The sequence below is a fragment of the Corvus kubaryi genome, unplaced genomic scaffold (assembly GCF_017639235.1).
Source record: "Corvus kubaryi isolate FWS band 111438036 unplaced genomic scaffold, C.kubaryi_AGA036_p1.0 37326, whole genome shotgun sequence".
Lineage (NCBI taxonomy): Eukaryota > Metazoa > Chordata > Aves > Passeriformes > Corvidae > Corvus > Corvus kubaryi.
The window spans coordinates 411632-433263 of NW_024581105.1; the positions used below are offsets into that span (position 1 = coordinate 411632).

The window sequence follows — 21632 nt, forward strand, 5'->3', positions numbered from 1 at the left end:
GGGGGGGGGATGCGTCACGTCTGCACCGAGCGGCTTCCCCGAGCCCTGGGCAGCGCCCCCCGCCCCCGCCGCGCCCCGGGGCCGGGGCCGGGGCCGGTGCCGCCGCCCTTACTTGCCGATCTCCTCGTAGAGCTGGTACTCGTCGGTGAAACGGGTGCAGGGCACGGTGGTGGCCATGCTGCCGCCGCGCCGCGCCGCAATGAGCCGCCCCGGCACCGGCTCCGCTCGGCTCCGGCTCCGCCCGGCGCGGGGGGGCGGGGGGAGGCGCCGGGCCGGGGGAGGCTCCAGCCCGGGACAGCCCCCGCCGCCCCCCCCGCCCGGGATCCCCCCCCAACCCCCTCCCCGGGACACCCCCCACCTCGGACCTGCCCCCGCACGCCGGGGGGATCCCCCTTGTCTCCACAAGGGCCCCATAACCAGATCCCCCCAACCCCGGGACCCCTTTATCCCAAATTACCCCCGGGAGTGGGGGACCAAGCCCCCACCCCTAAAGGCCCCATATCCAGACGCCCCTTCCCGGGATTCCCCCCCTAAATAGCTCTGTGTCCAGACTCCCTCTGAGGGATTCCCCCGAGGACCCCAAATCCAGACTCACATCTACACCCCTTGCAAAAGGACCCACATCCAGACCCCTCCCAAGAATCTCACAACCTCCCCCAAAGGACCCCAAACCTGCACCCCCTCCGGATCCCACGTTCTCCCCCGACAAAGCCCCAATATCCAGATAACCCGTTCAAAGATCCCACATCCATGCCCCGCATTCCCCCGCCTCGGGGACTTCCCCCCTACTCCCCCCAATACTGAACTCTCTCCTCCAGCACCGATGTCACCCCAAACAACCCTTCCAGGCTCCAACCCCTCCCTAAGCAAAACGCCCGGGAGAGGCCGGGGGGGGGCAAAATCCCCCCCCTGCTTCCCCCAAGGGCACCTTGAAGCCCCCCAGTGTCAGCAGCATAATGGGGGGGGGGGGGTGGATTTTGGTGCGGGGGACACACAAAAGGCCACCCCGAAGGCCACCAGTAGCCCCAGGGCCGGGGGACAGTGGAGTGTCCCCCCCCACCCGGAGGGGTGGGTGGGCGCGGGGGGGTGTGGGCCCCCCCGGCGCGGGTGGGCGGCAGGCGACTGGCGCTGCTGTTGCCATGGGGACCGTGGGCGGCCGGGGGGCCGCGGGCCCGGTGCGCGCATCAGCACCGGGAGATGCCGGCACCGGTAGAGGGGGAGAGTGGTGGGTGACACCTCAGGGGTGGTACCCCCAAAGCACCTACCATGTGAAACCTAGCCAGCCTTTGGGGATCCCATATGCACACACCCCCCCCCCTTCCCCCACCCCAAGGACCCCAAAATTCAGCCTCCCTGGAATCCCACATTCCACCATCCCCACGCCCAAGTAACCCATAAATCCAGCCCTCCTCGGGGTGTCCTGTATCTAGCCCCTCCCAGGGATCTCAATATCCACTCCCTCCACCCCCAGGAATCCTGTATCTGCACCCCGAAGGGCCCCCAAATTCCACTCTCCCCCAGGAATCCCATATCCACCACAACATCCACCCTAATGTCTAGAGCCCATGCCGGCAGACAGACACCCCAGGCACCCCGCCTGGGTGTCCCTGCCCTTGTCCCATAGGCAAGGTGACGGTGGAGATTTGGGCACACTCATCTCCCCAGGGGTGGCACCGAATCACTCACAGGCCCCACGGTGAGAGTGTTTATTGCGAACTGGGGCTGGGGGGTGGGAAACCAGAGAAGGCGATGGCTGGGGACCCCCAGCCCGCACACCCCAGGGTGGAGGGCTGGTGGGAAGCTGCAAGGGCCAGGCTGGGCCTGGGTGGGGCCTACTCTCCTAGGTAGTCCCCACTCTCAGACCCCTAAGTACCATGCCAGGGAAACCTGTATGCTTCTGAGGCTCCTGCCCAACTGCTGGCTATGAGGTGTGGGCCTGCAGCCCACCCCCAAACACCAGTGCTGTAGGGAGCACCCCCGCGGCCCCCTGACAAAGGGGAGGCAAACCCTGGGGCATGGCTGTGGTCTCTGCCCACCCCCGCGTGTCCTGACAACCCTCCAGTGAGGACGTGAAGGGGGGAGAAGGCAGGAGGAAGCCTCCCCCGGGGCTGGGTAGAGGGCAGCACAGCCCCATTGGGATACTCTGGAGTGGGGTTGGCGAGGGGATTTGGGGGTGCCAGGTGGGCAGGGTGCTGACAGAGGCAGGCAGGGGCAGGCTTCCCCATCCCCACTGCCCGTACCCAGCACCCATCTCCACCTGTGAGGGGCAAAGCTGCCCAGTGCCAGGGCAGGGAGGGCTCCGCATCCCCAGAAACCCCAAAAGCAGTATCCTCACCCACCAAAAATAATAATTATGTCACCCAATGCGACCCAACGCGCTCCCTCTATTCCAGAAAAACACGGAGCGTCGGCAGCGTGAGGCGAGGGGAAGGGAGGGGTCCTGGTGCCCAGGTTGCCGTGGTGACAGGATGTAAATCTGCCCGCTTCCTCAGGCTTCCCCACACAGCATGGATGGGTGCTGGCAGCGTGCATCAGTGAGTCCCGGGCACCGGCGCTGGGTGTGAGGGTCCTGGTGGGCATCCGGGGGCGGGGACGTTTCCTCTCCCTGCTTTATTTTTCAGTTGTTTTTTGCCACTGTCAAAACTGGACGGCGCCGGGGGAGATGTTGAACATGGAGGGGTCGAATTTCTGGCCACGGAACGGCGAGCCCTCGGTGTCCCAGCCCTTCTTTAACATCTCGTGCACCTTCTGTAAAGAGGGCACAGGCTTCCGTCAACCCGGGGTGACCCCATGCTGTTCCCCACACCCCTTGCTCTCCCCTGCCGTTCATCCCACAGGCGTTTGGACCCACAGGAGGGGGTGTGGGCAGCAGTCCCCCTCCTCCCTGGCTGGCAGCAGTTATTGCCAAGGGCACGCACCACCTCTGTGCTCCCCCTTGCTACCCGGCAAAGGACAGACAGCACCCAGGGCAGCACCAGGCAGCTCCTGGGTCGGGCTGAGCCCAGACCCATGTGGGTCCATCCCTGAGCAGGGCCAGCTTGGCAGAGAGGTGCCAAGGAGGCACAGGGAGGTGGGGCCCATCCCTGCTATGGGGGATCTGGGCTTACAGGTAACTTGCCATGGTGCCAGGATAGGGAAGACAGGAGTGCATGGCAAAAGACCGATCAGCAGAACCTCACACCCCCGAAATGTTAATGTGGGGGAACACTGTGAAAAGGAGCTCTGAGATGGAGCAGAGCCATGGGGCCCCCTTTTCCTGGGGATGGGACCCTTGAAGGGCAGGTGGGAGGGCCAGGCTGGGCTGGCAGCACAGGGTAGCCAGCACCTACCAGCTCATGGCTCTGGGGCTTGCCCTGAAGCTTCTGGTGGTAGTCAAAGGTGAGGCGGTCAAGCACAGCATGCTCCTCCTCGTCCACCGTGGCCATGGAGCGCTCCTTGTTGATCTTGTCGATGTCGATCTGCTCCTCGCCCTCTAGGATGGCGTTCCACCAGTACTCGTCCCCCTTGTTCAGGTTGATCTGGGGACAAGGTGTGGGTCAGTGAATGGGGGGAGGAGCCCCCGTCCTGCCCAGAGTGTGGTACCCCCGTCCACAGCTCCACAGCAGTGATGCAGAGCTCAGCTGTGCCGACAGCAGCATGGGGCTTGGCCGCAAGTGGAAGTCAAGCTCATACTGATCCAGCCTCACAGTTGGCAGAGGGGGAGGGATGCTTGTGCCTCCCTCCCTCAGCAGCCAAAGGCTTTGCACAACCTTGCTGTGGGCCCCCACAGCCCCAGCACAGGCCCCAGGGATGAAATCTCAGCCCACGCTATGGCTCAAAGTCAGGACCAGATCCCCCAGCGGTGCCTGCCTAGGGCTGACACTGGCTCGGGGCCGCATGGCTGACACAGCAGCCGTGACAGAACCCAGGACTGTCGGATGAGGAGGCTGTGGCTGGTGGAGTGTGGGGCCAGGGCTCCCAGTGTGGTAGTGCAGCCCTCTTGCCTTTCCCTAACCTAGAAGGAACCTTGGCCTCAGCTCCTCTGGCACTGGCTCGGTGGGCAGCAGCATGGGTGGCAAAGGAGGCAACGGTATCACCTGCTGCTCTGTGCCACCCGTGCTGACTGCCAGCACCTGCTTCCTGTGGCACCGCAGCTCAGCAGCAGCCCCGGAGGGGTGCACAAGGAGACAGGGCATCTCCTTGCTCCAGCCAACACCCTCACTGGGAAAAGCCGCTGGCTGTAGTCAGAGGCATCCCTGATGGCAGTGCCTTCAACAGAGCCTTGGCCAGCGGGGCTGTGCTGGGGCCAGCACGGGGCATCCTGCAACGGGAACTCCAACTTGCTTTTTGTTTTTCCAGGAAGAGTGGGCTGCTTCCTCCCATGTTATTTTAGCACTAGTCCCAGCAGCAGGGCAGATTTATGGCATTCGTCGGCCTCTGCAAAATCATCAATAAAGGCAGACAATACAATTTGCTCAAACCTCCCTGGAAGCTCAATGGCTCCAGAGGGGAGAACACGGACAGCCATTCCTGTTATGGAGCTAGGTTTCTCTGCGGTGTGAAGAAAAGGAACCAATTAATACAGGAGGGGGTGGCTGGGGTTTAATCCTTCTGGGAGAGCAGAGCCGGTAAAATATTCCAGCCTGGGGAAGGCGTTAGTTTTTCCAGCTAGACAGGCATGCTTGCTCTCCTTTTAATTGCACAGTTCCACTTTGGAGGGGAGGGAGAGCCAGCGAGGGTTTGCTCCTGGGCTTCCCAACCCTGGGTGGGCAGGTGGGGGAACAGAGGAGCCCCCAGAACGTCACCCCTCAGACAGGAAGCGAAGTGGAGGGGCAGCCTTGACTGTCCCACACCTGCAGCAGGAGCACACTTCAGCTCCTCAGCGTTTGGAACACGAGGGATGTTCCCGTGGTGCTGCTGGCAAAGTGTGGGTTTCCCTAGTGAGGCTCCAGCACAAGCCATGCTCCCATGGCATTGCTGTGAAGCACACATGGCTTGGTATATCCCTACCAGAGCCAGCCTGCTGGCAGAGGGATGGACAAGTGTTGGAGGAGTTCAGGCGTCACCTCAACTCCATCCCAGAGGACTGGGGGATGGAAAACCCAACCTGGAGCATCTGGGATGGAAACCCATCCCCCCTCCCTTCCCTACCAAACCCCTTTCCTCCGCTGGCACCCTGCCACCACCTGCACACCTCTGCAGCCTGCCTGGGGCGATCCGCTCATCCCTCTTTATTCCAGGGGGAAAGTTGTCAAAGTGAGACTCACTCCAATTGAGCTCCAGTTTCTAAAACGCCCACAGGTCAGGGCAAAGGTCGCTCTACCCCCGTGAGTCTGCAGTTTCGTGGTTCAAGGTGGTGCTGGAGGACTTGCTGCAGACAGGTCCCACCTCCAGGATGGGGGACACAGACATAAGTAATTTTCCTGGACAGTTTCTGCCGATGTCCTCTGTGGATCCAGTCCCTGCTTGGCTGAGTGTCTGGGTTACGAGAGCCGGTGGTGATGGAGATGCAGCTGGCTCCCCCCACAAGCGCTTTGGGTGCCCGAAGGTAGGAGGTAAGGGAGAGCTGAAAGGCCATGGCAGGTCTCTGGGTGACTCCCCACACACGCCAGTCCTCACCCACCCACCCACCCACCCGCCCATGGAGGAGGCTCTGGCACTCAGCTGACAGGCCCCCGCGAAGCTGTGGGCACCGCTGGGGAGAGCTCCAGAAACCGGGGGGCTCCAGGAGGCAGCACGGCTTCTTCCACAAGGACAAACCCTGAGCCCATTATGTTTCTCACTTTGAAACAAGGCAAAGCTTTGCCCACACTTGACACCGCTGCCCAGTTTTCCAGCCAACAGCTTTGGCTGACCCCTCAGGGCCCCAGAGATGCTGAGAGCCACTTGCCAGAGGAAGGATGAGGTCCCTGCAGTGTGCCTGTGCCCTCAGCCAGATTTCGGCTCTGCCTAGTGAGTCCCACTGGGGTAAAAGCCCAGCTGAGTCTTTTGGGATGCACAGGGAGGCAGGAACAGCCTCTGCAACGGTGGCCTGAGGAGAAGGAGGCTTGCAGAAGGCAATGTTGTATCTGAAGCTGGCAGTGTCCTCATGCTGAAGTGCTCGGTTCCCACAACCGGTGTCCAAGATACGAGCTCTCAGCCACGTCAGGATGGGCCTTTCCCTGGAAAAGCACCAGGGTAATGACGGATTGCAAGGAGGATTGCTGCAGGAACAATGGGACACTCAGCAGGAGAGACCCTCTAGCAGGTGACAGGCGTCACCAGCATGGACACAGCGTCATGTCCCATCTTCACACCCTACTGGGAAGGTCACAACCCCCCATTGTTGGTGCTGGGCTTTGTGGTAGCACAAGGTTTCCTCTCTGATCCCAAACACCTTGTCAAAGCTGGAGAGATGCTGCCAAGGGGTATAAGTAGGTCTTGGGAGGACAGCCTCTCCCGGCCAGCTTTCCTGTTGGAACCACATCAGCCAAAGTCACCTCAAAAGTCACTGGGAGGTGTTTAGGGGGACAGAGGAGGCAGCAGTGCCATTCTCAGCAGTACGTGGAGGGCAGGGCTGAACACCATCGAGCCGTATCCCCTCAGCCTTGTGGCTCACAGGATGACAAGCCAAGACTGTAATAAACGTTCAAGGCAGGACTTGCTGACAAAAGCCCAAGCGTGGAAAACAAAGGCTGAGAGGAAGAGAAAAAGAGAGGGAATGGGAGAAAAATCCTCCACAACAAAAATAATACCAAAAGGAGTTGTGCACAACACCCAGTGGGGATTGCTAAAAACAGCAAGGTTATTTTAATCTCGCTTTCAACAAGCGAGCGGGTGTGACGGAGAAGGGAGAGCACAGGGATGACACCCAGGACCAGGGTACAGTGTGGCACGCCGCAGGCAGGGGCACGATCCTGGGACATAATCCTGAGCAGGAGGTAGGGACAGGTCCCCGCCCCACGTCGGCAGAGCACTCCACTGCAGAACAATGCCAGCTGGATTCTGCTGCCATGCACACGGGTGTGCCAAAGGATGAGATGAGAAACATGCTGGTGTCAGGCTGGGCTCCAGCTGTGAGAACTCCATGGAGCAGGAGCGGGAAGGCAGAGTGGTCTCTGAATGATGGTGAGGGGAGTCCTCGGGCTGCTGGAGTGCAAGTGACATAATGAAGAGGACACATGAATAAGAACACCAGGAAGGATGGGGGAAGCAGAGCCAGGAAGGGTTGTAAGGCAAAATAATCTTCCCAGGGTAAGAGCCGGAGGAGAAGGGAGTCTGCTCATGGTGTGGCCATGAATGGCATCCCAGAAGGGAGCCAGGAGGAGGCCAGGGAGGCCGAGGACAGTGAAAAAGCTGTTACAGCAGCCTCCTGAAGAATCTGGGGATCTTGATTATTCCTGACACATCCTGCAAGAGGACATGGGACTCAAAGGCCTCTGCACAGAACTGAGACCTTTTCAGACAGACAGGACCAAGCAAGAGAGATTACACCTCCTGGGCGCAAAGCTCGGGTTCTGCTGCACGGATCACCTCAATTCACAGATCACAAACACACAGCATGGACAGGGCCATCAATGTGCCCCAAGCAGTCCCCAAGGCAGGCAGGATCTCCTCGGACAACCCCAGCGCTGGCACTGGGTGAGTTCAGTTTTGGCTACATCCACACCCTGTCAGGGAACGCCATCCCTGGGTCCCACAGAGGGAAGCCAGGCAGCACCTTGCAGCACCTTGCAAGACGGACACAGCCCAACTGCTGCATTTGGAGCTCACACACAGTGATGCACAAACTGGGGCACAGAAATGGTCCATATGCCCCATAAGCTCCAGACAAACCCCAATGACCCCATCCAGGCACTGAATGAAGCAATGCATTCCCACAAGGGTGGGTGTCCTCTGATGAATGAACTGGGAGGAGGCGCAAACCACTCCTGGCTACTCAGCACATGGAAAAAGGAGATGCTCTTGGGCGAGAATTACTCACTCTGCTCCAGTTACCTTACAATTCTTCAAGCGAGATCTCATCCCACCATCAATATGTTGGCAGCCAGCTGGAGATCCTCACAAGCCTGGGCTCGTGTTATTCGAGGCAAGACCCAGCTCTGGGGTTGGGGGTGATGGGCCCACTCTGCTCCCCACGCTGTCCACGGCTGCTCCAGGAGGCACTGAGTCTCGCTCCACCCGCGCCATTCCCAGCCTCTGATGGGTATTTAAGAGACACTGCCTCCCTTGCTGATCCTGGGAACACCCACTGGGGACTTCCAGACTTCTATCCACACTGTGGAGCAGCCACTCATTGGGCCACCTCCTCTTCAATGGGTTTATACCTTTCCAGGATTGTTTCTTTGTTCCAGATAAGCTAATTTTCAAGATGCTTATGAATATTTACAAAATGCAGGTTAAGGATGTTGCTACCACATCCCTTCAATGGCCTAGCAGCATTGGAGAAGCTCCTCTCCCTCATAGGGACCTCACTCACCCTTTTGGCACCAGCTTGTCACTCAAGGTACATCCCTGCGGATCAGCAGTGGTCGAGTGGCACTGCGCAGCCTCCCCACACACCATCCACAGGATTCCTGACTCTGGCAGCACATTCCCACTCCATTTTCCACTGTGGGGGCTTGGATTTGGGTGCTCATCTGCTGCCACCCTTGTGCCACAGGGAGAAAGGCTTGGTGCCAGCTCCCTCCCTCCCAGGGATGGCATGTGTCCTCTCCTGGGTCTCACAACAGCCTTGGGACTCCTGAAACTCTCCTGGAAAAGCCTCTGGCTGAAAAAGGATAGGGCAAAAATGGTCACAGGCAGCAAAATCCCGCTCCTAGCACAATCCTGGCCCCCAAACTGGCACAGAAATTTGGAAATTGTTTGACACTCAAGATCCCAGGGTGATGGGCAGAATTCCCACAACAACTCCAGCTGTGAACACGGCTGAACTCACACCCTCAGCCTGCACATCTGGAGCACATCAGAAATGAGGCCTGGGGCTGGGAACCCACCAGTAATAACACAGCTGGGCACTAGCAGCACTCAGACCACCTTGACAGGGATGATTTTGGACAGCAGGCACACAGCAAACCACAGGCCTGCTGGAGGCAGAGGAGGAGGCACAGTGTCCGCATCACACAGGGCAAGTAGGAATCCCATGGCAGGACAGAAAGGAATGGTGGGGAACAGGCACCTGCCAAGATGCTGGGGTTGGAGTGGGGCCAGGAGAGTTGGAAAGCAGAGTCAGCAAGGCCAGGTGTGCAGGACCAGCCCCAAGTAATGGCTGTGCTGGAGCTGGGGACCACCCTGCCCAGCCTGACAGATGTGCTGCCCAGCCAGCACCCTGACAGGCAACTCAGGAGTAGGAGGCAAGGCACGGCACACAGGCAAGGGCAGCATGAGCCAGACGTTGGACAGGCAGAGCCAGATGTTGGACAGGCAAAGCCAGACACATCCAGAGCTGGCTCAAACTTCCAGCTGCTTCAGTTTCCTAGGTCGAGCGCGGCAGAACTGCGAGCCAAGGAGACACAGCTGGTGTAGACCATCCTTACCGAAACGCACTTCCCTGGCTCCAGGCTCCACAGGGAACTCTCTGTGTTGATCTTGTGGGTGAGTTTCCCTTCCATGAGGACGTGCTGGCTGCTTCCTTCCAGCACTGCTACACGAATCGCACCACTGCTGATATCCACAGACACCTGGAAACAAAGGGAGAGACAATAATCTGGAAGGCTCCTGCTTGCCATCCCACTGTGCGAGCTGGGGTTTGGGGTCAAGTGCACTTGCAGGGGATGAGAGAGAGAAGAGCTCCCAGGCCTGCCTGTAGCAGCAGGGTGGGAATCCCGCTGTTCTCTCATAGCAAACAGCGACAGTTTGGAGGAGAGAGGGAATCTCTTCAGCGACGGAAAAGCAGTACTGGAGGGGCCCTTGAAGGATTCAAGGCAGCTGGTTCTGCCCCGTGCCTCAGTTTCCCCACAAGGAAGACCAGTAATGCCACAGGCCTCCACACAGCACTCAAAGGTTAAGCACCTACTTGCTGTGAGAGAGCTCTTTAGGGGTATGTCTGTCCGTCACTGTGACAAGCTGGGCATGAGTGTATGTCATCCTGATAGCTAAGCAGGGGCAATTTGGGGGTTCCTACACTAGGGCTGCAGCAGGTCATCCCCTCTTTGCTGCACCATGCTGAAAGCATGCTCCTTGGCTCTGCTTCCGCTGCTGGAGCCAGCCCTGGGCTCAGCCCAGGCCTCCCATCGGGTGTGTGAGGAGGGGCCGCGTGCAGGAGGAATGCTGCAGCACGGTTTCCCGGCTCCCTGCTACAGCGGCAGCTCTGTCCCCAGGAACGGGGCCAGTTCCCGCCCACAGCAGCCATATGGGGAACCCTGCTCTGACCTGCCATGCAGGTGACATGGCTGTCCCCTGGGGAGACAGAGGCAGGCTGTGACAGGCACGCAGTACCCTTGGTCTCTGTAGAGACCATATGTTCTCTCTTGTCCCCTCTGGCCCTGAGGTGCCGCCAGCAGAGCCCGCGTCAAGCCAGAGGATGTAGGGAGGACCTGGCTGGGAAGGAGCAGGATTGTGGCCCCCAGTGCTGGCCCGAGAGGAGGAGACTGCAGTGAGATTTGCCTGCATTCTCTCCCAGAGTTCCCCCAGATCTTCCTCCTGCTCTGCAGATCTCATTTGAAATGTTATTACATTATCCATTACCTAGGAGACTTCCAGCAGCTCACTAGCTCCACACAGGCAGAAGACAGGCAGAGCTGCTCCAGCCAGGGAGGGCACCATGGCTGTGTCTGACTGATGTCACCCGGGTACAACCCCCAAAGCTGCTGTGTGCTCCGGCAGGAGCAGAGGAGGCCCAGCACACACAGCGCAGGGTGACATGGGACTGAGCTCCAGTGCGACGGCTGGGAGCAGGACCACGCTCACAGGGGATTGGGGAAGGGACATGAGGATGGGAGAGGACAAGAGGCTGTCACCTGGCATGTGACTGTGGACAGCCTCTACAAGAGCAGCTGCCCTGGGATGGAAACACCTCCAGAGGAGGTGCTCCTTCCATGGAGCAGCTCCCTCCAGACCAGTGCTGAAGCCCTACTGCAGAGATGAGGCATGGGGATGAGGCTCTGCCCTCCATTACCACCATCTGCTCAGGTCCCTGGGCACAGGGACACAGCTACTGATGCTGGTCTCTCAGCACACTCCAGGGCCTGCCCAGAAAGGACCAAGGGGAAAAAAGCAAGGTGACTCCCAAGTCACCTTCTGGGGGGAAATTCTTTGGGGTGTGGAGGGCCAGGGAAGCTGGAGACATGGAAGGCACAGGCGCAGCATTGTGTCTGTGGGATCCACATGGACAAGAACAACCAAATGTGAGAGGGGTTTTATTCCCAGGTGGCTGCACAAGATATCTGGAGGGGCTGAGGGACACCTTTCAGGTGGCTCTGGGACCAGACATGCACTGGGAGAGGGAGCAGAGAAACCCAAATGGAAGAAGAGATCCAAACTGGGAAGCCACCACCTGCCCACTCGGCTGTGCAAGCAGCCAGCATGAGAACCAATTGCAACCCCTGCTTCTACCTGCGCCTAGCAAGAAGGTCCCACCCAGCACACCAGCCCCCCAGGAGTAGGGACAGGGGCAGCACATGCCCTGTGGGAGAGCCCTGCCCCTTCATGCATGGAGAGACATGTCTGAGAGGACTCGTATGCACAGCCCACAGCTGGGGGAAGGCCAAGAGCAACCCGCAGCAGTCCGGCAGCTCTGAAGCTGCTTGTCCCTCCCCATGCGCTCCCTGCTCCCCAAAACATTTGGCTGCTCCCAAGGAAAGCCAGCTCTCGTCTGTGTGCTGTGGCCTTTTCACCACAGTGATTTCTGTGCACACTGAACGCCCACGCCTGCCCACGCACCTCAAACAAGCAAATACAAACTGAGAGAGGAAACAAGCTTGTCTCCTCTGAGTCCAGCAAAGAGAAAGGCCTGGAGTCATGATTTCTATTTAAGCGCTCAGATCTGTGAGCCTCTGTTGCGCCCAGAAGTAGATCAGAGAGGTGGGGACCATGGAGGAAGATGGTCCCAACCACCCATTCCTGCTCCAAGGACACCCGAGCTCCATACAAGGAAACCTTAAGCTCACCAGAGCAAAACTATGCCATAGCAACAGCCTGAATCCCAAAAAGTGTCATAAGGAAGACTGTGAGCAGCATTAGAGTTGGGTGCACTCTGAGCCTAGGGACCAAACGGGGAGATTTTTAATCTCGCCTTGGCAAGCAGGAGCCAAAAACCTGGTAATTTTTTTTTAAATATGAAGCTGTGTGAATACAGGGGTGTGCAACTCTTGTGCAGGTACTCAGGAACAACATGTCCAAAGTCCATGGAACTTTTAAATTGCTCTAAGTCCTCCTGCTCTGGCCCAAGACCCAGCCTGCCTGTTCCCATTCCCCCAAGGCTGGGAATATATAGAATCATTTGGAAATGGAAACTCAGCTGCCAAGAGGAGCCCTGAGAAGGATGGATGAACAAAACACCAGGCAACAGTGCAAGGAGAAGGGAAGTTCAGCATCCGAACAACAGATTGCTTCAAGAGGACGTGGGCAGATACTGGGGCAAGGGTAGGCAGAGCCATGCCACGGGCACTGGCATGGGGTATCTTGAAACCCCTTTTGCCCACTCTGCGGTGCAGGGACTCTTCCACAGCGATGGCACAGTCTTAACCCAAGGGAAGGTCAGGAAACCTTATCCTGTCTCCACTCTTGTGAGCTCCTGCAGGCTCCTGAACCTCTCCAGGGCCAAGGATGGAGCAGACAGAGCCCTGTGTGGGGTTTTTGGCAAGGACAAGGACACAACTTCCCTGGCATGGAGGAAACTTCCCCAGGCAGGGAGAGGAATCGTGATCGAAGCACGATGTGGAGGGATGGAATATCCATCTGGACACCCCAGAATCCTTTCAAGAAACAGCCTGGGTTTGTTTCAGAGACCTGCTGGGAGAGATGCATCTTCCTGGTGCCCTGCTGTGCCTGTGGCAGCCGTGTGCCCCCTCACCCCTCCGGCCCGGGCTGCTGCTGCTGCTGCTGCCAGTGACATTCCTTGGCATGCTGAGGAGCTGTGTAGGCTGAAGCCAGTGACAAACTCCAGCGTGCTCCTTTCAGCCGCCCTGGAAGCAGAGGAGAGCAGGAGGTGGGGGAGCACAGGCTTCCCAAATGGAAAAATACAGAGGGAAGGGCAGCACTTGGGAAAGAGTTCAAACTTCTAGGTCTGACCAAGGCCAGCCATGGGCACACTCCTTCTGGGTCCCTGACCAGGAGGGAACAGAAGTGGTGCAGGAAAAACAACGTGACCACAAGCAGAACAGAGAAGTTCCTGCCTGAGCCAAAGAGAGAGAGGCGAGACCTCTCTGTGCACAAAGCCAGCCAGGGGGAGGGGCTGGCCCTCAGCCTCCACCCAGGCCGGCTCCCTTCCATCTAGAGCAGGTCAAGCCACACAGGGGCTGTGCCTGATCCAGCTCCCCAGTGCCAGAGGAGCCGTTCCAGCAACTCCTGCTTCCAAACAGGAGGCAGAAGACACGCAGAGCCAGAGGAACAACTGAAGAAGGGCATCCATCCCCAACCAGGCTCCAAAACCCACGTGAGTACGCAGGTAGCGACAGCAGAGAGAAGCAGCACAGAAAGGGTGAGGCAGTGCCAGGGAACCTAGCTGGGAGGGAGCAGAGAACACTGCAGCACAACAGGAACACGGACAGGCTGGGATCTCAGTCCCCACCAGACTCACACGGGAGAAAATGGCACAACCACATCCTGGTCCTTCAGTACAAGGGACAAGGAGCCTTTCCGCTCCAAACAGTTTCCCAGGAAAGCTGGGCACCCTGATGGAAAGGGAAATGCTAAAGAGACACCACTAACACCACTTTACCTGTTTGCCTTTGACAATGTGCTTGGGCACAGGCACTTTAATTTCCAGGTCGCTGTAGTCTTGGGACCAGGTGTAATTCTCTCGCACAGCTCCATTGTAGCTGTCAGGATTTGTCTGGAACTGCTCCTGTCTCCTGGTGGAGGGAGAAAGGGGTGACATGTTAAATGTCAGAGATCAGAGCCTGGAGAGAGCAGGAAGCTCTGAGAGCAGGGTCCAAGAAACCAAAAGGGAGGGCATAGCCTCTGCTGAGGCCTCCTACAGCATCTCCAGCACTGGGCTCCTGCCCAGTCTCTCCCTCACTGCTGACTCTATGGAAGGGAGCAGGTCCAAGTCAGCAGCCACAGGACAGAGGGACCACAGACCCATTGTGGATGACACTCACAGTCCCCTCTCCCCAGTGTGCTGCAGCAGCAGTCAGGCTGCTGAAAAGACAGCTGGTGAGACACACGATGGTTTGGCTGCTCAAAAGGTGCAGAACTGGCCCCCAGTGGGCCCAGGGCGCCTTCCTGGCCACCTCTGCTCCAGCACAAGCTCCTCGTTCCTTCTGCTTCCCATCACGGATGGAGCAGGGACACTGGCACATGCTGGGTCTGACGTGACCCCCAAGCCACTGTCATGGCTGCAGAGTTGGTGGCCTATGGTTGTGACCTGAGTTCACCATGAAAACACAGCATTCTTTCTCCTCACCCTGATTTTAACGTTTGGGAAAAGCACCAGCTGTTATGACCAGGGCAGTTGGCAACATGGAGGTGAAGGAGCTGCAGAGCGGGATGCCTCAAGAGCCATCCCAGGGTGCCTGGGCAAGTGAATCATGAGCAACACTCAAGAGCACAACACTGCCCCTTCCAGCTGTGGAAATGTGAGAAAAGCTGAGGAGACAGCTGCAGGGGTAAGATGGGGTTTATCAGATCAATAAGCAATAATCAATACAGTGTTTCCAGCCAAGAAAGGAGACCACCACACCCATATCCCTTTAAACTGCTGGGCCGGGGATCTATTCCACCGAACCCTCACAGAGAGGGCTTTCAAATAAAATCAAATCTCTTCTAAAGATAGCTGTGGTGCTAACAAAAGGCAGAGTTATTTTAAAATGTTTTGATACCCACCTAGGCTTCAATGTAGAGCTGGATAAACATGGGGCTCAGGGACTTATGTAAAGGGGGGGCTGGTGAAGAGCAGCCCTAGGGCACAGACAGCCCTGGGGAGCCTATCTTCCTGTGCCCCACTGCCTTCCTGGCACCCCCAGTCTGGGGGGCCCTCACTAGTACAGGGTGGGGTTGGCTCCAGCAGCACGGTGCCCTGAGGGTTATATAAAAGCCATCTATTTAAATTAAATTAGACCGTCGGAGGGGGCTGTCAGCGTGGCTGTGCACACCTCCCGGTTTTTTTTTCTCTGTGGTTTCACCAGGTGCACCAAGGGTTTCACCTGCCCTGTTACACCTGTGGCCCGGGGTGGTTCTGAGCCGCTCCCAGGCACTGAAGGCAGTACTGGGACTGGCAGTGTTCACAGGCTCCCAGCCTCAGCTGGCCGTTTCAGGGGGCACCGCATCATTTTTCGGGCATCTTGGCCTTGCCTGGCAGTCGCCCATTGGGTGCCCATTGCCATGGAAACAGGGTTGGCATGGCAGCGCACACCGGGCTGGTGCGTTGGCTCCAGCTGTCGCTTCCCAACCGCCCCCGGACTGTAGGAGTCAAACAGGCTGGAGGGCGAGAAGCCGAATGGTGCAGGCGACCAGGGGCTGTGGTGACAGGGTCTTCAGGGCCCCGCGCTCGTCCCCGTGGGAAGCAAATATGCTGAAATGCAGTGGCATGTCCCCAGGCATTGTCTCATGTGTCCCCTGGTCCCCACCTAGGGACACCCCAGTGGTGGCACCCAGCTTGGCTCTCAAGGCACAACTGTCTCAGAGACCACCCTGCATCAGCCCCCAGCAGGGAGGAGGGTCTGTGTGCAGCCCGGGGCAGCTCGGCTGGTTAAATGCCCTCGCAGGACGTGTACCCATGCTGTGGGGTCTGCCCAGGCACAGCACAGCTTCACGGGACTCCCGCCCTCCACCCCAGGCCACACAGCGAACCAAAGAACAAATCTGACTCGATTTTAAACCCAGCTGGTTTAAACCCCTCCCAAGAGAGTGTTTTCTTCTAAGCAGTGTGGGCCCCTTTCTGTTCTTCCGTGACCTTCAGGGGCAGCAGCATGGAGGGGGTTTCAACACCCCACAGTTCTACCTGCAGCCCCCCTCCATGAGAAGCCCAGCTTTCTGGCTCAGTGGCCATGCTGGCCAAGGCAGAGCCTAACCTGGCTCCTCCCAAACCAAGTGCTGCCATTCCAAGTGTCTGGGGCTCCCTGCAATCACAAAAGAACCAGATGAGAACCATGGTTGTTTCCCCCCAGGGCTGTTCCCCTCCAGGCCTTTCCTGGGAAAAACTCAAAAGGGAGCAGGAGGCAGCAATGGGCCTATGCCCAGCCAAGGCTCATGAGAACAGAGGCAGATCAAAGATGGGAGAAATCCACTGGTACAAAGGCACACATGGTGAGAGCGCCAGCTGCAAATGCCACACAGCCTCAGCATGGACAAATACAGCCGTCAGTTGCTGTCACAAAGCCACCAGGTCTGTCCTGGATGTGCCTCCTCTCCCTCAGGAGAAGAGCACCAGGGCTGAGCAGATCCCAGCTGGACAGTTTTGCATGTTGTAGTCCCACTTGGAGCTTACCAAGCGCAGTCTCACTGCCTATGAGGGCACGAGTTGATTCATCAGCCCCACAGCCAGTGTTAACTGTGTGACAGGGAAACTGAGGCAGGACTTGCTCTGTAGGGACTTTGTCCAATGCCTCTCTGCACAGCACAGGTACTGTGCAGGTGATAGCAGCCTTACTCCCAGCCCGACTGTCCCTCTGTCATTCTCCAGAGCTATTCCTGTGCTGTAACTGGAGCACGGCTGGGTGATGGAGGAATGTGTCACCGCCACCTCTGCCTTCACGTGCAGCTCACTGGACAAGCTCAGCCCCACTGCCTTGGCCTTGCAGCCCCAGCCTTGCTCATCCAGCTTCAAGGGGAGAAGCTCCCCCTCGTGCCTAAACCTCTCTCCAGCCATGGCTGCTGATCCTGGGGATGTGAGCTCCAGTGCCATCACTTCTCCACTCCTCTCCTCCCCAACATCCAGTCCAAATCCCTCCAGCTGTTTTCCCAAGACACCATGAACCTCTGCTTCAGCTCTGTTTCCAATGTTAAAAATCCATGCGTGTGAAACTAGTGGGCTTTGTTACCCCAGAACAGGATCACCGGGGGACTCATGAAGCCTGGGTAATTTCACTGCCAGTGTAACTGCCAGCTCTGGAGCTGTGGAAGATCCAGGGTGGTGAAGGCAGGCCGCAGCCTTGTTAGGCACTGCTGACAAACGGCTGACAGCTCTACCACCTCCTGGAGCAACTCTTCCTTTCCTGGAGGTTTTCCAACCAGATCTCTGCCTGGTCCAACTGTGCTTAGCACACGCCAGTGGCACTCCAGAATTGGACCCTGCTCCTTGGCTGGGAGGCAGCTTCCCTCACTGTTCACAGGAGACAGCTCTGGCTCACAGCATGCTGGGCCAAGCCACGCCGCAGGTGGCTCTCCTGGCCAAAGGCATCCCTCACGTTTTCTCAAGAGCACCACTGTGCAGCGGGCAAGAGAATCTCCTGCATCAACACCACGGCTCCTGCTCCCATCCCCAGACCCACCAGGTGAAGAGGGAGGCCAGATCCAGCACACAGCGTGGGCCGGGTGGCGATGGTCACTCACTGGACTGTCCGAATGCCTGCTGGGCTGGGGCAGGTGGTGGCAGGGCTGAGGGGAGGGAGGGTGACAAAGCACCAGCTTTTAAACCCATGGGTTTGGCACCGCGTGCACTTGGCTGCCGGGTGGTGGGGATGGTGGGGGTGGGTCTATGTGTTCTGTCTTGTTCTATTTTTGCTCGCAATGTGTCATTTTGGGGGAGGTGAAACCTTTAACAATGCACCGTCGAGAAGCAGCCGATCTGTTTCCCACTCCTCAGAGCCACATGGCGCAGCACGGCTGCGCTGTCCCTGGGACTGAAGCCACTCCCTACACGCGGGGTGAGACCCTCGGCAGCAGCACAAGGGGACAAGACCCCCTGAAAGGTAGCAGTGTTGTCCCTGGTGGGTGCGCTGGATGTCTGAGGATTGAGCCGCGTGTCAAGCCCCATACAAACAAAGATTTCTGGGCATTTCTTACTCTGGGATTCCCGGCTCCGTGGGTTGGTGACGCACGATGAGCTGAGCAATGTGGAAATGGCAACAGCAATCCTCGCTCTTGTGGACACTCAGCTGAACACATTTCTGTCCTTGGAGCTCAACAGCTGCAGCATCAGCTCTGTGAAAGCAGTGCTGGACACAAACCAAGAGCAGGAACCAAACACACCAAAGGATCTGGTTAATGTTTGAGCTGAGAAGAAGCAGGGCAGCTCACCAAGTTCCTCTTCGCTGAGGAGTTTTGGTGCAAGCATGCAAAAGTTGTGGAAAAGACACAGCAGCATGGGAGCAGCCGTTCTTCAGCCTGAGGAGGAGCAGAGGTGGGAAAGTGTCATGGGAGGGAACTGATATGGCATAATCCCAATGGACTTCATTTTTTCCCCATAAGGAGGAGAAAATTCCAGGGAATTTCAGAACAACTTAATGGAAGTGATCCTCTCGGCCTGGAGCAGTTCAACTTTCCAAGACAGGATCCCTGCTGTCTCAGGAAGGGAAGTCCAGGATACCTGGATCTAGCAGTGAAGGATGCCACGGCTCGGTGGCCAGTACTGCAGACACCCTCCAGTCACTGGCATTCCCAGAAAGCTTCCTCCAGAGCTGGCACTGCTGTTTGCTATTAGTCAAGGTGAATTATTTAGGCAGCTTTAAGGAAAACATGTCAAGCCAGATGTGGAGGTGGATGAGAAGAGAAACAACTGCCCCAGCCAAAGCTGGACAGCAGGACTGGCCGATGCCAAAGGGAATGATGTGGAGAAAAAGCTGGGCTGGCAACCAACCTTTTGAAGCAACCAACCCAGCATCAGCAGAAACTGAGACACAGACCCATTCCCTTATGCAAAGCTGCTCCTGAGAGAGGTATTTCCAACAGTCCCATTCTATCTGCACTTTGCCATCACAACACATCCTGCAGATCCCACAAGCACATCCTAACCACCAGAGACAGCCTCTCCCTTCCATGAGACCTTCTGCCATTTGAGTGGGCAAGCAGAGGGCATGGTGTATGGAGTCACCCTGGCAGCAGACAGAAGAGGACAAACACCCCAGCTTTAACCACTGTCAGAAGCCCTGTGTGATACATGAAACCGTCGTCAAGCTTGAGAAGTTACCGAGAGTGGAAAGAACTCATTGAGTAACAATGAAGTTCAGAGCAATAAGGAAAAGAAAAAAGCACTCCACATGCCTTACCCAAATCCACATGCAGAGAGCAGGGCCTGCCAGGAGACACTCTGCACGTCGTCAATCCAGCTGACATTTACTGCAACAAGCAGACATTGGGATCCAGGCTGCTGCTCCCTAACAGCAGCTGAGATCAAATGGCATCCATCAGAATCATAAATCCTATGGCCCCAGCACTGTGAGGACTCAGAGAGACACCAGCACACTCAGGAAGAGAAGCTGCTGCTGGCACGTATTTGCCAGGGGCACCTGGCCCCACTGCAGCAAGGGCTGGTCCCCCATGCTCAGCTGGGAATGCTACCCTGGGGTTGGGGGCTCCAAAGTAGATGCCTTCCTGCAGCTCCCAGTGCCAGCACTGCCAGCGCCCAAGGCCTGGTGGGAGATGGTCCATATCCCTGGCAAGCTGTGGCCCCACCATGGTTTCATTTAGATCTGCCTGTAGCTCACAGCCAGCTTTGCTTGGCTCAAAGCACCTCACTGGGCTCCCCAGAGAGTCGTATTGAGGAAGAATGAGAGGAGCAGCCCACAGTCTGTCCCCCACTTCCAGATTTAACATCTTTTGGCATCAAAACATCAGGACAGTTGCACTTTCTGTCTCTGGGTTCTGCCTGGGAAGCGCTGTGGTAGGAGAACGTAGACTGCAGCTCCCAGACCTTCGCTGGGGTCCGGCAGGCACCCAGGGCTCCCCAAAGGCTTCTTTGTACCAGCACTTCAACTAATGAAGGCTCTGTCCCCCTGAAACTGCTGCTGAAGGTAGCACAGGGCTGCTGGGAACAGCACCACGTCAGCAGCCACCATCCTCCTGCCATGGCAACACTTGGGTCACCCACCTAGGGAGGCCCATCAGACCCTTGGCAGCCTCCAGGCCTTCACACCATCACAAATCCCCACTCCCTCCTGGGGAAGCACCTTGCACCACACCTGCATCCCACACCTCCAGCACTAAAGGGGCTGCATGAAGCCCAGCAGGGCAGAAACCATCCAGCAGTGCCAGCTAGGCAGGCGGGCAGTGGGCAGGGGGGTGGCAGAGCCTGTTCTGCAGTGCTGCAGAAAGGCCACGCTCACCCAAAGACACCAGCACGCGCAACAGAATACAGATTTACTGGAATTCCGATTTCCAGAACTTCTGCTAGCCCTCCAGATGAGAACCCAAAGTGCCTCAAGCCACAGGAAGGTCTGCACCCCAAAAAGCTGCTATCAAGCTTCAGCTTGAGATGGACAACACCCAAAGCTAAAAAACCTCAGCTTCTAAGATGATTTTGAAGAGGGTAAAGTGTGCCCTCTGGTCCTCAGGGATCCAGTGTGGGTGCTGTAGCAACAGGTAGGGAAGGCAGAGGTTTAACCTCTTCAGAAAGCTGCATTCCCAAAGCTGCAGGGCTTGTGCACATGGAAAATCCCAGCTCTGTGCTCCTTCTGCAAGCAAGCTGCAAAGGAGCCTCCCCCCCACTTCCAGATTTAACATCTTTTGGCATCAAAACATCAGGACAGTTGCACTTTCTGTCTCTGGGTTCTGCCTGGGAAGTGCTGTGGTAGGAGAACGTAGACTGCAGCTCCCAGACCTTCGCTGGGGTCCGGTAGGCACCCAGGGCTCCCCAAAGGCTTCTTTGTACCAGCACTTCAACTAATGAAGGCTCTGGCACAGCACTAAGCAAACTGAATGCCAAATCCCTTCCTTTACAGTTTGAGTCGCAGTGCAGTCAGTAAGCCTCAGGATCCACTCTGATCCACCCCAATCCTCTCTGATGCTCCTTGGCTGGCAGCAAGCTCCAGCCCTGAGCACAGCAGTGGTCCAGGGCCCTCCCAATCCTCGGGATTTCTTCCAGCCCAGGTGTGTTTGGTTTGCTGGAGAACAACCCAAATCCAATTTTGGAAAGTGTTCTTCACCCCCAAAGTGGGCAGAAGTTCGTCAACAGTACCCCATGGCCCATTATCCCTGAGCTCCTGAGCACACACCTCCAGGACTGCACTGTGCAGCTTGGTGGCCCTGCTCTCAAAAAAATAAAGTGAAAAATGCAAGCCAGTGACTTCCCCTCACTCTAAAACCTGAGGCACAGCCCAGCCAGGAAGTGCAGCCCAGGCTCAAGCCTGCAGTGCCCACCATCAGCATTACAAGGATCATGGAATCATGGAATTATTTCAGTTGGAAAAACCCTCTGAGACCATCAAGTCCAACCGTTTCCCCAGCACTGTCAAGGCCACCACTAACTCATGTAACCAAGAGCCAAATCTGCACGTTTGTCAAATCCCCCCAGGGATGAGTACTCCAACATTACCCTGGGCAGCCTGTGCCAGGGCTGGGCAGCCCCTTCCATGAAGGGATCTTCCCAATATCCAACCTAAACCTTCCCTGGCAAAACTTGAGGCTATTTCCTTTTG

The 21632-nt window shown here is 57.4% G+C and overlaps 2 protein-coding genes across 10 annotated transcripts in view; both read right to left on the bottom strand.

The window, feature by feature from the left end:
* The window catches only part of CAMK2B (calcium/calmodulin dependent protein kinase II beta), a 20392-nt gene extending 20143 nt beyond the window's left edge, over positions 1–249 (bottom strand). For 6 of the 7 annotated variants that reach the window (XM_042029511.1, XM_042029512.1, XM_042029510.1 and 3 more), the window contains exon 1: positions 113–249. In XM_042029511.1, the coding sequence (XP_041885445.1) occupies positions 113–177 (65 nt within the window). In that variant the 5' untranslated portion in view covers positions 178–249. The remainder of the gene's footprint in view (positions 1–112) is intronic. The other variant, XM_042029509.1, reaches the window with a different exon arrangement.
* A 1443-nt stretch (positions 250–1692) lies between these two features.
* NUDCD3 (NudC domain containing 3) overlaps positions 1693–21632 on the bottom strand; it is a 30171-nt gene continuing 10231 nt past the window's right edge. Inside the window, exons 3-6 of one of the 3 annotated variants that reach the window (XM_042029528.1) lie at positions 13838–13970; positions 9495–9638; positions 3330–3518; positions 1693–2748 (exon numbers count right to left, since the gene is read on the bottom strand). In XM_042029528.1, coding sequence (XP_041885462.1) covers positions 2638–2748; positions 3330–3518; positions 9495–9638; positions 13838–13970 — 577 coding nt within the window. In that variant the 3' untranslated portion in view covers positions 1693–2637. The other 2 variants (XM_042029527.1, XM_042029529.1) reach the window with 2 other exon arrangements.